Genomic DNA, 18087 nt, shown 5'->3' on the forward strand with positions numbered 1-18087 from the left:
TTTGAGACGGAGTCTCGCTCTGTCACCCAGGCTGGAGTGCAGTGGCGCAATCTCGGCTCACTGCAAGCTCCGCCTCCTGGGTTCTCCGCCTCCGCCATTCTCCTGCCTCAACCGCCCAAGAATCTGGGACTACAGACGCCCGCCATCTGGCCCGGCTAGTTTTTTGTATTTTTTAGTAGAGACGGGGTTTCACCCTGTTAGCCAGGACGGTCTCGATCTCCTGACCTCGTGATCTGCCCGTCTCGGCCTCCCAAAGTGCTGGGATTACAGGCTTGAGCCACCGCGCCCGGCCTGTGTGTTAATTTTTTTTTTTGCTGAGTACTTATAGTTGACTTTTCCTCAGATAAATATGCATATGATGCAAATTCACTGTATTTAGATATCTAATTCAGGTGTCCCCAACCCCCTGGGCCATGGAATGGTATAGGTCCACTGCCTGGGTGGCACAGCGGGAGGTCAGCAGGTGAGCATTAGCGCCTGAGCTTCTCCTCCTGTTGGATCAGCAGCGGCATTCGATTCTCACAGGAGCACAAACCCTATTGTGTACTGCGCACACGAGGGATCTAGGTTGCTGGCTCCTTATGAGCGTCTAATGCCTGATGATCAGAGGTGGAATAGTTGCATCCCAAAACCATCCCCCATCACACCCTCCTGGTCTGTGGAAAAATAGTCTTCCACAAAACTGATCCCTGATTTGGAAAAGGTTGGGGACCATTTATCTAATTGATGTCCATTTTGGGAGTAGATTATTAAATAATCTGCAAACTCTTATAAGCTAGGCCAAATTTTTATTTGAACCGGTAAAGTCCCTATCATCCTGATCAAAGTTAGTCACTGATTTTATCTTCTTTCTTTTGTTTGTTTTTTTTGTTTTGTTTTTTGAGACGGAGTCTCGCTCTGTCGCCCAGGCTGGAGTGCAGTGGCCCGATCTCAGCTCACTGCAAGCTCCGCCTCCCGGGTTTGCGCCATTCTCTTGCCTCGGCCTCCTGAGTAGCTGGGACTACAGGTGCCCGCCAACACGCCCGGCTAGTTTTTTGTATTTTTTAGTAGAGACGGGGTTTCACCGTGTTAGCCAGGATGGTCTCGATCTCCTGACCTCGTGATCCGCCCGTCTCGGCCTCCCAAAGTGCTGGGATTACAGGCTTGAGCCACTGCGCCCGGCCTGATTTTATCTTGAGTATGAGAATTTTCCAGGAATGTTAATTATAATAGTGGCTTAAACTCCTTAAAATGAGTCATGTTTTATATCTTCCTAAGTATAGTGGTGTTTTTCCTTTTTTTTTTTGTGAGATGGAGTTTTGCTCTTTTTGCCCAGGCTGGAGTACAATGGAGCGATCTCGGCTCACCGCAACCTCCGTCTCCTGGATTCAAGCGATTCTCTTACCTCAGCCTCCCGAATAGCTGGGATTACAGGCATGCGCCACCATGCCCGGCTAATTTTGTGTTTTAGTGGAGATGGGGTTTCTCCACGTTGGTCAGGCTGGTCTCAAACTCGCGACCTCAGGTGATTCACCCCCCTCGGCCTCCCAAAGTGCTGGATTACAGGCATAAACCACTGTGCCCAGCCTTTCCTTCCCATCTTTGGTCTTCCCTCAGAAAGTAACCCTGAAGTCACCAACTGTACTCTTAATCTCTTCTTAGATTGCAGTTGCTTTTCCTTTTTCCTCACCTTTTCTGATATTGTATATTTGTTACAGAAAAGTTTTCTTCAAAAATGGATGGGGCGTCTTCAGAGGCTAATGAAGAAAAGTAAGTTCATTTAATGCAGCTAAAAATGTTATATTCTATCAGAGAAAGATATTTTCTAATTAGTAAGACCTATCCATAACTTCTGAGATCTTTTCCATTGTGTTCCAATAAAAAAGAAGTAGATTTTTTTTTTTTTAATTTAAGTTCTAGGGTACATGTACACAATGTGCAGGTTTCTTACATATGTATACATGTGCCATGTTGGTTTGCTGCACCCATCAACTCATCATTTACATTAGGAATGTCTCCTAATGCTATCCCTCCCCCAGCCCCCAGCCCTGGATAGGCCCCAGTGTGTGATGTTCCCTGCTCTGTGGCCAAGTGATCTCATTGTTCAGTTCCCACCTATGAGTGAGAACATGAGGTGTCTGGTTTTCTGTCCTTGTGATAGTTTGCTGAGAAGGTTGGTTTCCAGCTTCATTCTTGTCCCTGCAAAGTACATGAACTCATCCAAAAAGAAGTAGATGTTACAGACTCATAGCTTTCCTTGCCATTGCCATGTCTTTGTATAAACTCATCTACTCTGGGCATGGTGGCTCACACCTGTAGTCCCAGCACTTTGAGAGGCTTAGGCGGGAGGATATCTTAAGCCCAGTAATTTGAGACCAACCTGGGCAACATAGTAAGACACCCCCGCCCCCATCTCTACAAAAAATAAAATTTTTTAAATGGAGGGCTCTTGGCTTTACCAGCCAGGGAGGATGCTTGGCTTTGCTCAGAAGAGAATTCAGCCGGGCACGGTGGCTCAAGCCTGTAATCCTAGCACTTTGGGAGGCCGAGATGGGCGGATCATGAGGTCAGGAGATCAAGACCATCCTGGCTAACACAGTGAAACCCCGTCTCTACTAAAAAATACATAAAAAACTACCTGGGCGAGGTGGCGTTCGCCTGTAGTCCCAGCTGCGTGGGAGGCTGAGGCAGGAGAATGGCGTAGACCCGGGAGGCGGAGCTTGCAGTGAGCTGAGATCCGGCCACTGCACTCCAGCCTGGGCGACAGAGCGAGACTCCGTCTCAAAAAAAAGAATTCATGGGCTACCCAGCGGTGTTAAACAGCACTTTTATTGAAGTGGCTTAGTGTAAAGCAGCAACACTGGTATAGCTCCTTGCAGAGCAGGGCTACTCTATAGGCACTATGCCCACAGTAGCAGCTCAGAGGCAGTTCTGCACTCATTTATACCCATTTTTAATTATATGCAAATTAAGGGGTGTTTTATGCAGACATTTTTAGAGTGAGGGTAGTAACTTCCAGCTTGTCTGGTCATTGCCATGGAAAGGGCAGGTAACTGCTGGGTTTTTGCGGTGGCAATGGTAAACTGACAAGGCTCCCTGATGGGAGTGTCTTATGGGGAGGTGCTTTTGTCCCAGACCTGTTTTAGCTAGTCCTCAATTTGGTCCTGTATCCAAGCCCCACCTCTGGAGTCAAGTTCTGCCTCCTACCTCAAGACCCTGTCTCAAATATCATCATCATCATCATCATCATCATCATCATATAGAGTCAAATCTGAGAGGGACTTTAGATACTATCTCCCATCTCTTCAATTTAAGGATGAGAAAATTGAGAACCGGGAAGATAAAATTATTTGTCTAAAATTGCCATCACAACCTGATGGCTTGTTTGCAGCCTTCAGTCATAAGTTTTTGGCTTATACATAATGTTTTTTGATTGTTTCTTTTTAAGAGACTGTGTCTTGCTTCGTGGCCCAGGCTAGATTTGGACTCCTGGGCTCAAGTGATTCTCTTGCCACAGTCTCCTGAATAGCTGGAACTATAGACATGGGCCACCGTGGCTGGCTTTGGCCTACACACGTTTTTTTTTTCTTTTTTTTTTTTTTTGAGATGGAGTCTCGCTCTGTCGCCCAGGCTGGAGTGCAGTGGCCAGATCTCAGCTCACTGCAAGCTCCGCCTCCCGGGTTCACGCCATTCTCCTGCCTCAGCCTCCTGAGTAGCTGGGACTACAGGCGCCGCCACCTCGCCCGGCTAGTTTTTTGTATTTTAGTAGAGACGGGGTTTCACTGTGTTAGCCAGGATGGTCTCGATCTCCTGACCTCGTGATCCGCCCGTCTCGGCCTCCCAAAGTGCTGGGATTACAGGCGTGAGCCACCGCACCCGGCCAGCCTACACACGTTTTTTAGTTTTTGAATTAGTTGCCCAGATTTCAAGATCTCAAAATTTTGTACAATCGGGTTTTCAGCTTCTCTTGAAAAATCAAGCGTGGCAACACTGGGCTGCTATTCTTGTTTGGCAACAACTAACCACAGCAGAGGAATGACTGACCTTTAGGTGAGAGGAATTCTCTAGGTCATTACATTTCAACACTACCTATGTTTCTTACTCCTAAAAAATTATCTGTTTATCCTCAGAGGCATTTGAATTTCCAAAACCTGCTCTAAAAGTCATATAGTAGTAAAACCAAAACTAGCGTCTCTTGACTTACAGCCCTTTATCTTATTATTATACCTCTGTAAATATGGTAAATTATGTTGTACTGATTATTATTTAAGAGATAGCCTCATAGTACACAGTATGTATTTTAAAACAGTGAATTCCTAACTGAATTTAAAGTCTTGTATATAAATTTTGCTTGTCAGAGTGCTAAGTGAAAGTGATGACCAGTTTGAAAGCATGTAAGGGGTGCTGTGATGATCCCTTTTGGGAATTCAGTTTTTTATCAATGTGTTTATAATTTTTTTTTTCCTTTTTCAGTGACAATATAGAGAGACCTGTTAGAAGACGGCATTCTTCAGTAAGAAAGACTTTCTTGAATTAATACTTATCAGCTTTTATTTAATGGTAACTATATATTACAGTCGTTTTGACTGTGGCTTCACCATCCTACCCTCACTGGCTTCCTATTGCTCTCTAGGTAAAGACTCAGATATTTAACGTGGTTATGCAATTCTGTAAATATACCAAAATTCGTACTTTATGAATTTTGTTGTAATTTTACGAATTTTATGCTATGTAAGTTATATTTCAATAAAGCTATTTAAAAGATATGTTTAACCTGTGGTACAAAGCTGTTGCAAGAAAAGAAGACCTACCCAAACTGTTTTTGTTTTTTGAGACAGAGTTTCGCTGTGTTGCCCAGACTGGAGTGCAGTGGTATGATCTCAGCTCACTGTAACCTCTGCCTCCTGGGTTCAAGCGATTGTCATGTTTCAGTCACCTGAGTAGCTGGAATTGCAAGCGTGTACCACCATGCGTGGCTGATTTTTTTATTTTTTAGAAGAGATGAGGTTTTGCCATGTTGCCCAGGCTGGTCTCAAACTCCTGACCTCAAGTGATCCTCCTGCCTCAGCCTCCCAAACTGCTGAGCCATTATGCCCAGCCCAAACTGCTTTAAGCACAAAATATATTGGGTTATGATACTAAAAAATCCAAAGAAGGGATGGCTTTAGGCACAGCCTACTGACCAGAGATTGTAACCATGACACCAGTATTAGGATTTCCTTTTTCTTTTTTTTTTTCTTGAGAAGGAATCTCGCTCTGTCACCCAGGCTGGAGTGCAGTGGCGTGATCTCGGCTCACTGCAAGCTGCTCCTCCCAGGTTCACACCATTCTCCTGCCTCAGCCTCCCGAATAGCTGGGTTACAGGCACCTGCCACCATACCTGGTTAATTTTTTGTGTTTTTAGTAGAGATGGGGTTTCATCATGTTAGCCAGGATGGTCTCGATCTCCTGACCTCGTGATCCGCCCCCTCTTTGGCCTCCCAAAGTGCTGGGATTACAGGTGTGAGCCATTGCGTCCAGCCTCCTTTTTCTTTTTCTACTCTTAGTGCTTCCTCTGGGTAATCTCCAGCAGATAGATTCTTTCCCTGTAATTACTGTGGTACATCTAGCTCTTTTACTTCCAGGCTCAAGTCCTACGTGAAGAGTAGTGTCTTTTTCCTGAAAACAGAAAAGACTCAGAATTGAATCATTTTAGCTCGATTATCCTGATATGGGTCAAGTCCTCATTCCTGAACAAATCATCATTGACAAGAGAATATCACACTGTTCTAGACAGAGCTATGTGTTTTACCCTAGAGTTGGTGTGACGTTCGCTCAGACCACATGGGATGAGAGTGGGTAAAATAATTGGAGAGGATGGGCAGGTAGAAGGGAATAGATGTCAGATATTTAAATCTGCCACACGGTGTAGCATTGAGCAGAATGAATTTGAGGAGTTTCAGAGTTTGTAATGAAAATTTTAGCTTTCTACCTATGATATAACATGAAATAAACTTGATTCTTAATAGATATGCCAATTTTTTTTGAATAATTCTAATTGTTACCACAGATTTTGAAACCCCCAAGGAGTCCTCTTCAGGACCTCAGAGGTGGGAATGAAACAGTTCAGGTAAGTCCTCTTGTGCAAATACTTTATAGATGACTAATTTTCAGTTATATATTATATATATAATATTTTTTTTTTTTTTTTTTTTTTTTGAGACGGAGTTTTCGCTCTGTCGCCTCAGGCTGGAGTGCAAGTGCCGGATCTCAGCTCAACTGCAAGCTCCGCCTCCCGGGTTTACGCCATTCTCCTGCCCTCAGCCTCTCCAGTACTGGGACTACAGGCGCCCGCTACGTCGCCCGGCTATTTTTTGTATTTTTTAGTAGAGACGGGGTTTCCAGTTGCCAGGATGGTCTCCGATTCCTGACCTGGGTTTGATCCGCCCGTCTCGGCCTCCCAAAGTGCTGGGATTACAGGCTTGAGCCACCGCGTCCGGCCTTCAGTTATATTTTTAAGTCAAGAACTGTATTAGCTATATGAAGAGGGAATGTGTAAGCATCCCATGGCTTTCCAAACACTTGCATATACTGGCATTCAGGATTTTTCGTTTTTCTTCTTTTTTCTAGAAATGGCATCTCCCTCACTTACCCAGGTTGGAGTGCAGTGGCACAATCATAACTCCCTGTAGCCCTGCATTCCTGGGTTCAATCAGTCCTCCTGCCTCAGCCTCCTGAGTAGCTGGTACTACGGCACATGCCACCATACCTGGCTATTTATTTATTTATTTAGAGACAAGAGTCTCACTCTGTTGCCCAGATGGGAGTACAATGGTGCAATCATGGGTCACTGCAACCTCCTCCTCCTGGGCTCAAGAGATCCTCCCACCTTAGCCTTCTGAATAACTAGGACCACAGGAACATGCCACCATGCCTGGCTAATATTTTATTTTTTGTAGAGAAGGGGTTTCGCCATGTTGCCTACGTTGGTCTTGAACTCCTGGGCTCAAGCAATGTACCCACCTTGATCTTCCAAAGTGCTGGGATTACAGACGTGAGCCACTGTACCCGGCCCTTAACATTTTTTTTTTTTTTTTTTTTAGTACAGATAAGGGTCTTACTGTGTTGACTGGGCTGGTTTATGAACTTCTGGGCTCAAGTGATCCTCCTGCCTGGGCCTCCCAAAGTGTGGGTATGATAGGCATGAGCCATCGTGCTGTGCCTTTCTTTTTTCATGTCAGATGTATAATGTGCCAACACGTAACAAAGTTTGAGGAAAGCACATCTCACACATGCGTGTGAAAACCCAGTCATACTTACGAACTACGAAAATATCAGTTTTCTTTTTTTCCAGTAAGAAATATATTAGTCTCTATTAGTCCCAGTGTTTACCATGTCAGTATTATAATTGTCATATTAAGCTCAAGGCTACCTGTAGCATCTTCTAGGACCTTAGTCACATCACTGCTTTGATGCAGAGGGGTTACCATTTCTGATTCTTTATTATAATAAGACTTATGGTCAGGTATTCAGAATTAACCCAGTAAAATTCTCTGTGGATTTTGTTTCTGTCTTTTGGTTATTATTATTTTATGTTTTTACTTAACAGCAAGCTCATCCTTAATGTCTTTTGGTTTTTGTGTATGGTATTTATGTGAGTAGAAATGTTTGCTCTTGTTAAGGAAGGTGGGGAAGGAAAGTAAAAATGCTGTATTCTAATGAAGAGATGCTCAACATCATTGACCATTAGGGAAATACAAATCAAAACCTAAATGAGATATCACCTCACACCCATTAGGATGGTTAAAATAAAAGACAGACAATAACAAGTGTTGATGAGGATACAGAGAAATTGGAACCCTTGTGCTCTGTTGGTGGGGATATAAAATGGTACAGCTGCTATGGAAAATAGTATGGCAATTCCTCAAAAAATTGAAAATAAAATTACCATATGATCGAACAATTCCACTTCTGGATATATATCCAAAAGAATTGAAAGGAGAGTTTCAAAGAGATATTTGTACACCCGTGTTCATAATGGCATGATTCACAGTAGCCAGAAGGTGGAGGCAACTTAAGTGTCCATTGATGGATGAACGGATAAACAAAATGTGGTAATATATACATGCAGTGAAATATCATTCAGCCTTGAAAAAAAGAAGGAAATTCTGACACATACTACAACATTTGAAGAAGTAATTCAGAATAAGACGTGATCTCTGGCCAGGTGCAGTGGCTCATGCCTGTAATCCCAGTACTCTGGGAAGCTGAGGTGGGAGGATCACTTGAGGTCAGGAGTTTGAGACCAGCCTGGTCAACATGGTGAAACCCTATCTCTACTAAAAATACAAAAAATTAGAGGTTGAGACATGAGAATCGCTTGAACCTGGGAGGCAGAGGTTGCAGTGAGCTGAGATTGAGTTACTGCACTCCAGCCTGAGCGACAGAACAAAACTGTCTTGAAAAAAAAAAAAAACTTGGCCGGGCGCGGTGGCTCATGCCTGTAATCCCAGCACTTTGGGAGGCCGAGGCAGGCAGATCACCTTAGGTCGGGAGTTCGAGACCAGCCTGACCAACATGGAGAAACCCCATCTCTACTAAAAATACAGAATTAGTCGGGCATGCTGATGCATGCCTGTTATCCCAGCTACTCGGGAGGCTGAGGCGGGAGAATCACTTGAACCCGGGTGTCAGAGGCTGTGGTGAGCCGAGATCGCACTGTTGCACTCCAGTCTGGGTAGCAAGAGCAAAACTCCATCTCAAAAAAAAAAAAAAAAGACTTGATATCTGTCTATAGTACTCTGGAAATGTAATTCACAGTGATTTTATTAAGAATTATACCATATATTCTCTGCCCTTAGGAATCCAATGCTTTGAGAAATAAGAAAAACTCTCGTCGAGTCAGCTTTGCAGATACTATAAAGTAAGTTGAAAGCAGAAATAACTAAAATATTACAGGTACTAGTATTTTGTGTATCAAACCAAATGTATTGGTACTGACTTGAATAATCTGTTTTGATGAAACATTAGTTATTATTTAAAAGGTTATTCAGTATTATGTTTAAAAGAGAAACAATGAAAGCATTCCCTCTAAAGTCAGGAACAAGACAATGATATCCAACTGTTACTTGACATTGTACTAGGGGCCAGATGTGGTGGCTCACGCCTGTAATCCCAGCACTTTGGGAGGTTGAAGCCAGAGGATTGCTTGAGACCAGTAGTTTGAGACTAGCCCAAGCAACTTAGCGAGATCCCATCTCTACAAAAAAAAAATTAGCCGGGCATGATACTATGCACCTGTAGTCCCAGATACTCGGGAGGCTGAATCTGGAGGATTGCTTCAGCTCAGGAGTCCCAGGCTGCAGTGAGTCATGATAGTGTCGTTGTACTCCAGCCTGGGGAACAGAATGAGACTCTGTCTCAAAAAAGAAAAAAGAATAGCTTCTGTATAGTGAGTGATACTTAATATTAGCAAAATTAGAATGAACTGGTCAGATTCAAGGCAGATGTCAAATGCTCCCTGAAGCTTATTCTTTTTTTTTTTTTTTTTTGAGACGGAGTCTTGCTCTGTTACCCAGGCTGGAGTGCAGTGGCCAGATCTCAGCTCACTGCAAGCTCCGCCTCCCGGGTTCACGCCATTCTCCTGCCTCAGCCTCCCGAGTAGCTGGGACTATAGGCACCGCCACTTCGCCCGGCTAGTTTTTTGTATTTTTAGTAGAGACGGGATTTCACCATGTTAGCCAGGATGGTCTCGATCTCCTGACCTCGTGATCCGCCCGTCTCGGCCTCCCAAAGTGCTGGGATTACAGGCTTGAGCCACCGCACCCGGCCCCTGAACCTTATTCTTAACCATTCCAGTGAAAAGGGATCCCTTCCTGTGGAGTCCATGCTACCATACCTGAACTGTTAATAACAAAAGCCAGTGAAATAATGTTTGTAATCACTGTTCTAGCTCTATTTAAATATAGTGGAAGCTCCTTGAGTCAAGGATCACGTGTTTGTATCCCAGGCCCTAGTATAATACCAGGTATTTAGTGAGTGTTTAATAAATACTTGTTGAATTAAATGAATATTTTAGGTTATTGAGAGGGATAAATAATTACTAAGTCAGAGCTTATTTAAAGACTATAACCTCTGCAGTAACAAATGGCTCAGAATCTTAGTTAAAAATACATAAATAAATAAACTATAAAAGCCTTGTCTCTACTAAAAATAAAAAATATTAGGCTTGTTGGTGAGGCTACTCGGGAGGCTGAAGTGGGATGATCAGTTTAACCTGGGAGGTTGAGGCTACAGCGAGCTGTGATCGCACCACTGCAATCTAGACTGGGCAACAAAGCGAGATCCTGTTTAAAACAAAATAAAACAAAACTATAGTAGATTTTATTGTGGTAAACTAATTTTGGCATTTGAAATATTAGGAGTATATGGCATAGCAAAGAGGAAGCTAAAATCAAAGTATTATCTTTGCCTATCTCAACACAGACTATAAATTAACACCAAAGGATACTGATTACAAATTGCAGGTTTTTAATAATCTTTATTTTCTCTTCTAGGGTATTCCAGACAGAGTCTCACATGAAAATAGTGAGAAAGTCAGAAATGGCAGGTAAGTATGTTACTGTAATTCCTGCTAAATCTGCTTTTTTAAAAATTTTACTGTAGCTCTCTAACCAGACAACTAATATAACTTATTGTCTTATTGCTTAAAAAATATATGATGGGCCATGCATAGTGGCTCACACCTGTGATCCCAGCACTTTGGCAGGCTGAGGTGGGAAGATCGCTTGAGCCCAGGAGTTCAACACCAACCTGGACAACATAGTGAGATTCTGTTTCTACAAAAAAAAAAAAATTAGCCAGGGTGCATTCCTGTAGCCCCAGCTACTCGGGAGGCTGAGGTGAGAGGATCCTTTGAGCCCAGGAGGTTGAGACTGCAGTGATTGCACCACTGTACTCCAGCCTGGGCAGCAGAGCAAGACCATGTCTCAAAAACAAAAAAAGTATTCCTTGAGTCTTGGGAGTAGAGAGTAGCGTGGATAGTAAGTAAATTTATTTATTTATTTATTTTGAGACGGATTTTTCACTCTTGTACCCCAGGCTGGAGTGCAATGGTGCTATCTCAGCTCACTGCAACCTCCGCCTCCCAGGTTTAAGTGATACTTCTGCCTCACCCTCCCGGGTAGCTGGGATTACAGGCATGCACCACCACACACAGCTAATTTTTGTATTTTTAGTAGAGACCGGGTTTCACCGTATTGGCCAGGCTGGTCTTGAACCCCTGGCCTCAAGTGATCTGCCTGCCTTGACCTCTCAAAGTGCTAGGATTACAGGCGTGAGCCACCGCGCCCAGCAGTTAGTAATTTTTTAAAATGTTGTTAATGTCCTTAAGTAATTTTTTTGTTTTTTTGAGACAGTCTCGCTGTGTCCCCCAGGCTGGAGTACAGTGGCACGATCTCGGCTCACTGCGAGCTTCGCCTCCTGGGATCACGCCATTCTCCTGCCTCAGCCTCCCGAGTAGCTGAGACTACAGGCACCCACTACCGCACCCGGCTAATTTTTTGTATTTTTAGTAGAGACGGGGTTTCACCGTGGTCTCGATCTCCTGACCTTGTGATCCGTCCGCCTCGGACTCCCAAAGTGCTGAGATTACAGGCATGAGCCACCACGCCCGGCCAAGTAATTTTTTTAAAATTTTATTTTATTTATTTTTTTTGAGACGGAGTCTTGCCCTGTCACCCAGGCTAGAGTGCAGTGGTGCGATCTCGGCTCACTGCAACCTCCACCTCCCAGGTTCAAGTAATTCTCCTGCCTCAGCCTCTTGAGTAGCTGGGATTACATGTGCACGCCATCACGCCCAGCTAATTTTTGTATTTTTAGTAGAGACGGGGTTTCACCATGTTGGTCAGCCTGGTCTCAAACTCCTGACCTCGTGATCCGCCCGTCTTGGCCCCTCAAAGTTCTAGGATTACAGGCATGAGCCACCATGCCCGGCCGTCCTTAAGTAATTTTTCCTAATGCTTTATCAGTGTATCCTTGGACAAATTTAATTTTAATTTTATTTTTAGAAACAGAAACAGGAGAAAATCTTCTTTTGATACAGTAAGTAATTTTCAAGTTATATTTAAAAAGTTATAAATTAATATTTTGTTTCTTATTTTTGTATTCTTTTTGTGGAATACTTAGGATTAATTCAGAAAACAAGTTCTTTGCAGAATTTAGTATACTGCTATATCTGATTAATATGACCATATATAAACCGNTTGTCACTATCACTGTCACCATCATCATCACCATCACCATAATCACTATCACCATCATCACCAACACCATCACTATTACCATCATTGTCACTATCACTGTCACCATCATCATCACCATCACCATAATCACTATCACCATCATCACCAACACCATCACTATTACCATCATTGTCACTATCACTGTCACCATCATCATCACCATCACCATAATCACTATCACCATCATCACCAACACCATCACTATTACCATCATTGTCACTATTACTGTCACCATCATCATCACTATCATCACCATCACCATCACCATGATCACCATCACCACCATCACCGCCATCATATCACCATCATTGTCACCATCATTATCATCATCACCATCACCATAATCACCATCACCTCCATCATCACCATCATCACTATTACCATCTTCATTACCATCATTGTCACAATCATCACTATCATCATCATCACCATCATCACTATGACCACCATCATTGCTGTCATCACTATCATCACCATCATCATCATCATTATGACCACGATCATTGCTGTCATCACTATCATCATCACCATTGTCATCATCATTATACCATCATCACCATCATCACTATCATCATCACCATCATCATCATCACTATCATCATCATAACCATCATCATTACCATCATCACCATCATCACCATCACCATCATCACTATGACCACCATCATTGCTGTCATCACTGTCAGCATCATCACCACCATCACCATCATCACTATCATCACCATTATCATCACTGTCATCATCATCAACATCATCATCAACATCATCACCATCACCAACACCATCATCATCCTTACTTGTGCAGAACATTGAAGGTTACAAAGTAGTTTCACAGTCAGAATGTAATAAATTTGCATGACTTCCAAGGCATGGTTTATTATTCTTATTTTATAGGCAGAATAATGAGGCCCAGGAAGATCAGAGCCTAGGCCACCTAATTTCAAGTATGGCAAAAATGAGTGATCTAGAGAACATAACATAGAGCCTGGAGGGCTCACGATGGGCCAATCAGGGCACATGTGGCTCCCAGCTGCAGGCATTCTCTCAAGGGCATGGTCCCACCCACAGGCGGTCTATGGAATCTGGAGCCACTGGTCATGGGAGCTGACTGGGCCTGGACAACCAATGACAATCTCTAGTCTCAGGTCAGAAACAAGACAAGAAGACAGTAAGGAAAGGGGGGACAGGACTTCATGAAAGTGATAGAAGGACCCATGCAAACTTCAATTGTTACTGAAATAAAAGGAAGCAAAGAAAAGTTCGTGGGTGCTATGAATAGAAGTGCATCACCCCAGGGTTTTCCAATTTGGACAACTTTCCAGGACCGTAAAATGGAGATCATAATAGTACCTGCTTCACCAGGTTGTCAAGAAGATAATACATGTAAAGTGCTTAAAACAATGATAATAGCTCATGGTAAGAGCTCAATCAATGTTAAATGCTGTTCTTGTTGCTTTCTTCCCCCTTCCTCCCTTTTTTCCTCCTTTTCACTATTTCCCTTCTCCTCTCCCTTCTCTCCCTTCTCACCCTTCTTCTCCTCCCCCTCCCCTCTTCTTCTTCTTCTTCTCTTCCTCCTCCTCCTCATTTTTCCTCTTACTCTTGGCCAGGCTGGGGTGCTGGGACAGAGCAAGGGAGTGGCCATTGCTGTTGGTGGCTGTGCAGTACCCAGGAAGCTGAGTGCAGGAGACCAGCTTGTCCTCCCACTTATAACCAAGGGCCCCACTCACCCTGGGCCCACAGGCTGCTCCTCTAATGTCCACTGGTTGGAAAGGCAGAGAGGGCTTTTCCCAGGCCCCAGACCTCCATGTGAAGAGGGCCCTCAGCCTTCTTCCCTCAGGGGTAACTGACAAGTGATGTGAAGTTCTCCCCGCCATTTTCCTGGATAATAACAACAGAGGAGATGGGTATCTTCCTGTGCTTCCCATTAGTAGAAAACCGCCTTCCACATCTGCACCTTGGGGCTACTTCTGAAACAAGCTGCTTTTCTGAAGATTGGTTCCAGTTTGGTCATTTGGAGCCCAGATCTTTTAGCTCAAAGATCCATTGTTCCCAGTGATGCTTACCTGCTGACAGCCTTCCCCATAGGCAGTGCAGCAGAGCTGCGGCAAGGATAGTCCTGGCTTGAGTTTGTGGACATGGGGATGAAAGAATTATTTTTTTAATGGATATGGGGCCAGCTCAAACACAGCTTTAAAAAATTTCTGCATGTGTTTTCTTTATAATTTATTTATTTTATTATTATTTTATTTATTTATTTATTTATTTATTTTTCTTTTTTATCTTATTTTTTGAGACAGAGTCTCGCTCTGTCACCCAGGCTGGAGTGCAGTGGCGCCATCTCAGCTCACTGCAAGCTCCGCCTCCTGGGTTCACACCGTTCTCCTGCCTCAGCCTCCTGAGTAGCTGGGACTACAGACGCCTGCCACCTTGCCTGGCTCGTTTTTTTGTATTTTTAGTAGAGACGGGGTTCACCATGTTAGCCAGGATGGTCTCCATCTCCTGACCTCATGATCCACCTGCCTCGGCCTCCCAAAGTGCTGGGATTACAGGCGTGAGCCACCGCGCCCAGCCCCCCCACCTTTTTTTTTTTTTTGGGACGTAGTCTCCGCTCTGTTGCGCAGGCTGGAGTGCAGTGGCCTAATCTTGGCTCACTGCAACTTCCACCTCCCAGGTTCAAGCTATTCTCCTGCCTCAGCCTCCCAAGTACCTGGGACTACAGGTGCACAACACCACACCCAGCTAATTTTTGTATTTTTAGTAGAGATGGAGTTTCACCATGTTGGCCAGGCTGGTCTCGAACTGACATCAGTTTATCTGCCTTCCTTGCCTTCCCAAAATGCTGGGATTTTAGACTTGAGCCACCGCACCCGGCCTAATTTTGTGTTTTTAGTAGAGGCCGTGTTTCACCATGTTGGCCAGGCTAGTCTTAAACTCCTGACCTCGGGTGATCTGCCCACCTTGGCCTCCCAAAGTGATGGGATTACAGGCATGAGCCACCACGCCCAGCCTATTCGCTCTTCTTCAGGTGACTCACTCCTCACAGATAACCACTGTTGACAATTTTTGGTGTACTTGCAGAAATTCTTTTTGTATGTCTAAGTGCAAGTTTAGCTTTTATTTTTTTAAAGAAGACAAAAAATGGGATTGCCTAGTAATATGTCTTGTGGCACTTTCTGTGTTATTACATAAAGATTTACCTCAGTCTGTTACAGTCTCTTGTATGGCTGCACCAACATTTGGTGAACTCCCTATTGATGGACACTTGACTGGTTTCTTTTATGTACTTTTTGTTTTAAGGCTCAAGTTTTAGAAAATGAATTGCTTTATAGGTCTTTTTTTGAAAAAATAAGCAAGCAGTATATATTAAGCATATTTTTCTAGTTTATTTTTTTGAGATGAGGTCTCACTCTGTCACCCAGGCTGGAGTGCAGTGGCATGATTATAGTTCACTGCAGCCCTGGACTCTACGTCTCAAGTGATCCTCCCACCTCAACCTCCCAAAGTGTTGAGATTACAGATGTGAGCCACCACGACTGGCTGATAATATTCTTGAAATTAGCAAACCATTAAGACCAATCTGAAAAGTATCCTTTAATTGTCTTGTAATTGCTTCAGTCAGTATTAGATGAGTCTTTTTTAAAAGATGTCTTCATAATTTTCTGCANTTTGTGGAATACTTAGGATTAATTCAGAAAACAAGTTCTTTGCAGAATTTAGTATACTGCTATATCTGATTAATATGACCATATATAAACCGTTATATTTATCAACTAATATAAAACAATAGATAGCAAGTCTTTAGTTTTTTTATTAAATCTTTCTTATAATATTATTACATAGAAAAGCAAATACCAGTAGCTGTTTAACAAATGAAAAGATGGCTATCTTTATTCATCATAAGAGAAGTACAAAATTGAGTATATTGATATATTTTTGGCCAGGCGTGGTGTCTCACACCTGTAATCCCAGCACTTTGGGAGGCTGAAGCTGGTGGATCACCTGAGGTCAGGAGTTCAAGACCAGCCTGGCCAATATCATGAAACCCCATCTCTACTAAAAAAACAGAAAAAATTGTCCGGGCGTGGTGGCTTACGTCTGTCATACCAGCACTTTGGGAGACTGAGGCAGGTAGATCACAGGTCAGGAGATCGAGACCATCCTGGCCAACATGGTGAAACCTGTCTCTACTAAAAATATACAAATTAGCTAGGTGTAGTGGGTGCCTGTAGTCCCAGCTACTCAGGAGTTTGAGGTAGGAGAATCACTTCTATCTGGGAGGTAGAGGTTGCAGTGAGCCGAGATCACGCCACTGCACTCCAGCCTAGGCGACAGAGTGAGACTCCATCTCAAAAAAAAAATACAAAAAAATACAAAAAATTAGCCATGTATGGTGGCACTGTGCCTGTAATCCCAGCTACTCAGGAGGCGGTCGCATGAGAATTGCTTGAATCTGGGAGGCAGAGGTTGCAGTGAGCTGAGATCATGTTCCTGATCTCCAACCTGGGCCACAGAGCGAGACTCTGTCTCCGAAAAAGAGGTTTTGTTGTTGTTGTTGTTGTTTGTTTGTTTGTTGTTTAGACGGAGTCTTGCTCTGTCGCCAGGCTGGAGTGCAATGGTACGATCTCGGCTCTCTGCAACCTCTGCCTCCTGGGTTTGAGTGATTCTCTTGCTTTAGCCTCCCGAATAGCTGGGACTACAGGCGCCTGCCATCGCGCTTGGGTAATTTTGTTCAATTTTTAGTAGAGACGGGGTTTCACCATGTTGACCAGAATTGTCTTGATCTCTTGAGCTTGTGATCTGCCCACTTTGGCCTCCCAACGTGCTGGGATTACAGGCGTGAGCCACCATGTCTGGCCTAAAAAAGAGATATTTTTATCCAGTCAGTTAAGGAAATAGGTAAAAAGTCACTCATTGCTAGTGGTAGTATAATTTGTAGAAGGCAACTTGGTAATATTCAGAATTTTAAATGTACATGCCCTTTGACTTCAGTTTTATGTCTGGAAATTATCTCACCAATATACTTGTAAATGTTTGAAATGATGAATAGATAAGGTTATTCACTGCAGCGTTTACTATAATAGTAAACGTAAAAGGCCCTGAAGGTCCATCAATAAGGGACTGGTTAAATAAATGGTACATTTTCCGTATTAAATGACTACTGTGCAGCCGGAAAAAAAATTGTATGCTAAATAGAGAAATCTCTAAGCTATATTACTTAAGATAAAAAGCAAAAACAAAGTACATCATGCATTACCACTTGTGTAAAACAGGGAAGAAGAAAAGCGTGTGTGTGTGTGTGTATATATATATCGTCCCATGTGTGTACATATATATAATGTATGTATATGTAGTGATGCATATATGTGCATAATATCTCTGGAAGAAACTAGTAAGATTGATTGCCACAGAGAAGAGAACCTTGTTATAGGTTACGTGTTGGTTTTGTGGTTTAATTTAAAACCATATGAAAGTATTACCTATTACATTCTTTGTGTGTTTTTTTTTTTTTTTTTTTTGAGATGGAGTCTTGCTCTGTTGCCCAGGCTGGGGTGCAGTGGCCGGATCTCAGCGCACTACAAGCTCCGCCTCCCGGGTTTACACCATTCTCCTGCCTCAGCCTTCCGAGTAGCTGAGACTACAGGTGCCTGCCACCTCGCCCAGCTAGGTTTTGTATTTTTTAGTAGAGTCAGGGTTTCACCATGTTAGCCAGGATGGTCTCGATCTCCTGACCTCATGATCCGCCCATCTTGGCCTCCCAAAGTTCTGGGATTACAGGCTTGAGCCACCACGCCCGGCCTACATTCTTTTTTTTTTTTTTTTTTTTTTT

General features: G+C 43.3%; 1 protein-coding gene across 1 annotated transcript in view; it reads left to right on the top strand.

Annotated features, from left to right (window-relative positions):
* KNL1 (kinetochore scaffold 1) overlaps nucleotides 1–18087 on the top strand; it is a 104693-nt gene that overhangs the window by 5314 nt on the left and 81292 nt on the right. The window contains 6 exon segments of the mRNA XM_017864014.1: nucleotides 1698–1749; nucleotides 4453–4492; nucleotides 6029–6088; nucleotides 8820–8881; nucleotides 10515–10567; nucleotides 12027–12060. Of these exon segments, the coding sequence (XP_017719503.1) occupies nucleotides 1715–1749; nucleotides 4453–4492; nucleotides 6029–6088; nucleotides 8820–8881; nucleotides 10515–10567; nucleotides 12027–12060 (284 nt within the window). The 5' untranslated portion in view covers nucleotides 1698–1714.

The sequence above is a fragment of the Rhinopithecus bieti genome, unplaced genomic scaffold, assembly GCF_001698545.2.
Source record: "Rhinopithecus bieti isolate Rb0 unplaced genomic scaffold, ASM169854v2 scaffold_74225, whole genome shotgun sequence".
Classification (NCBI taxonomy): Eukaryota; Metazoa; Chordata; class Mammalia; order Primates; family Cercopithecidae; genus Rhinopithecus; species Rhinopithecus bieti.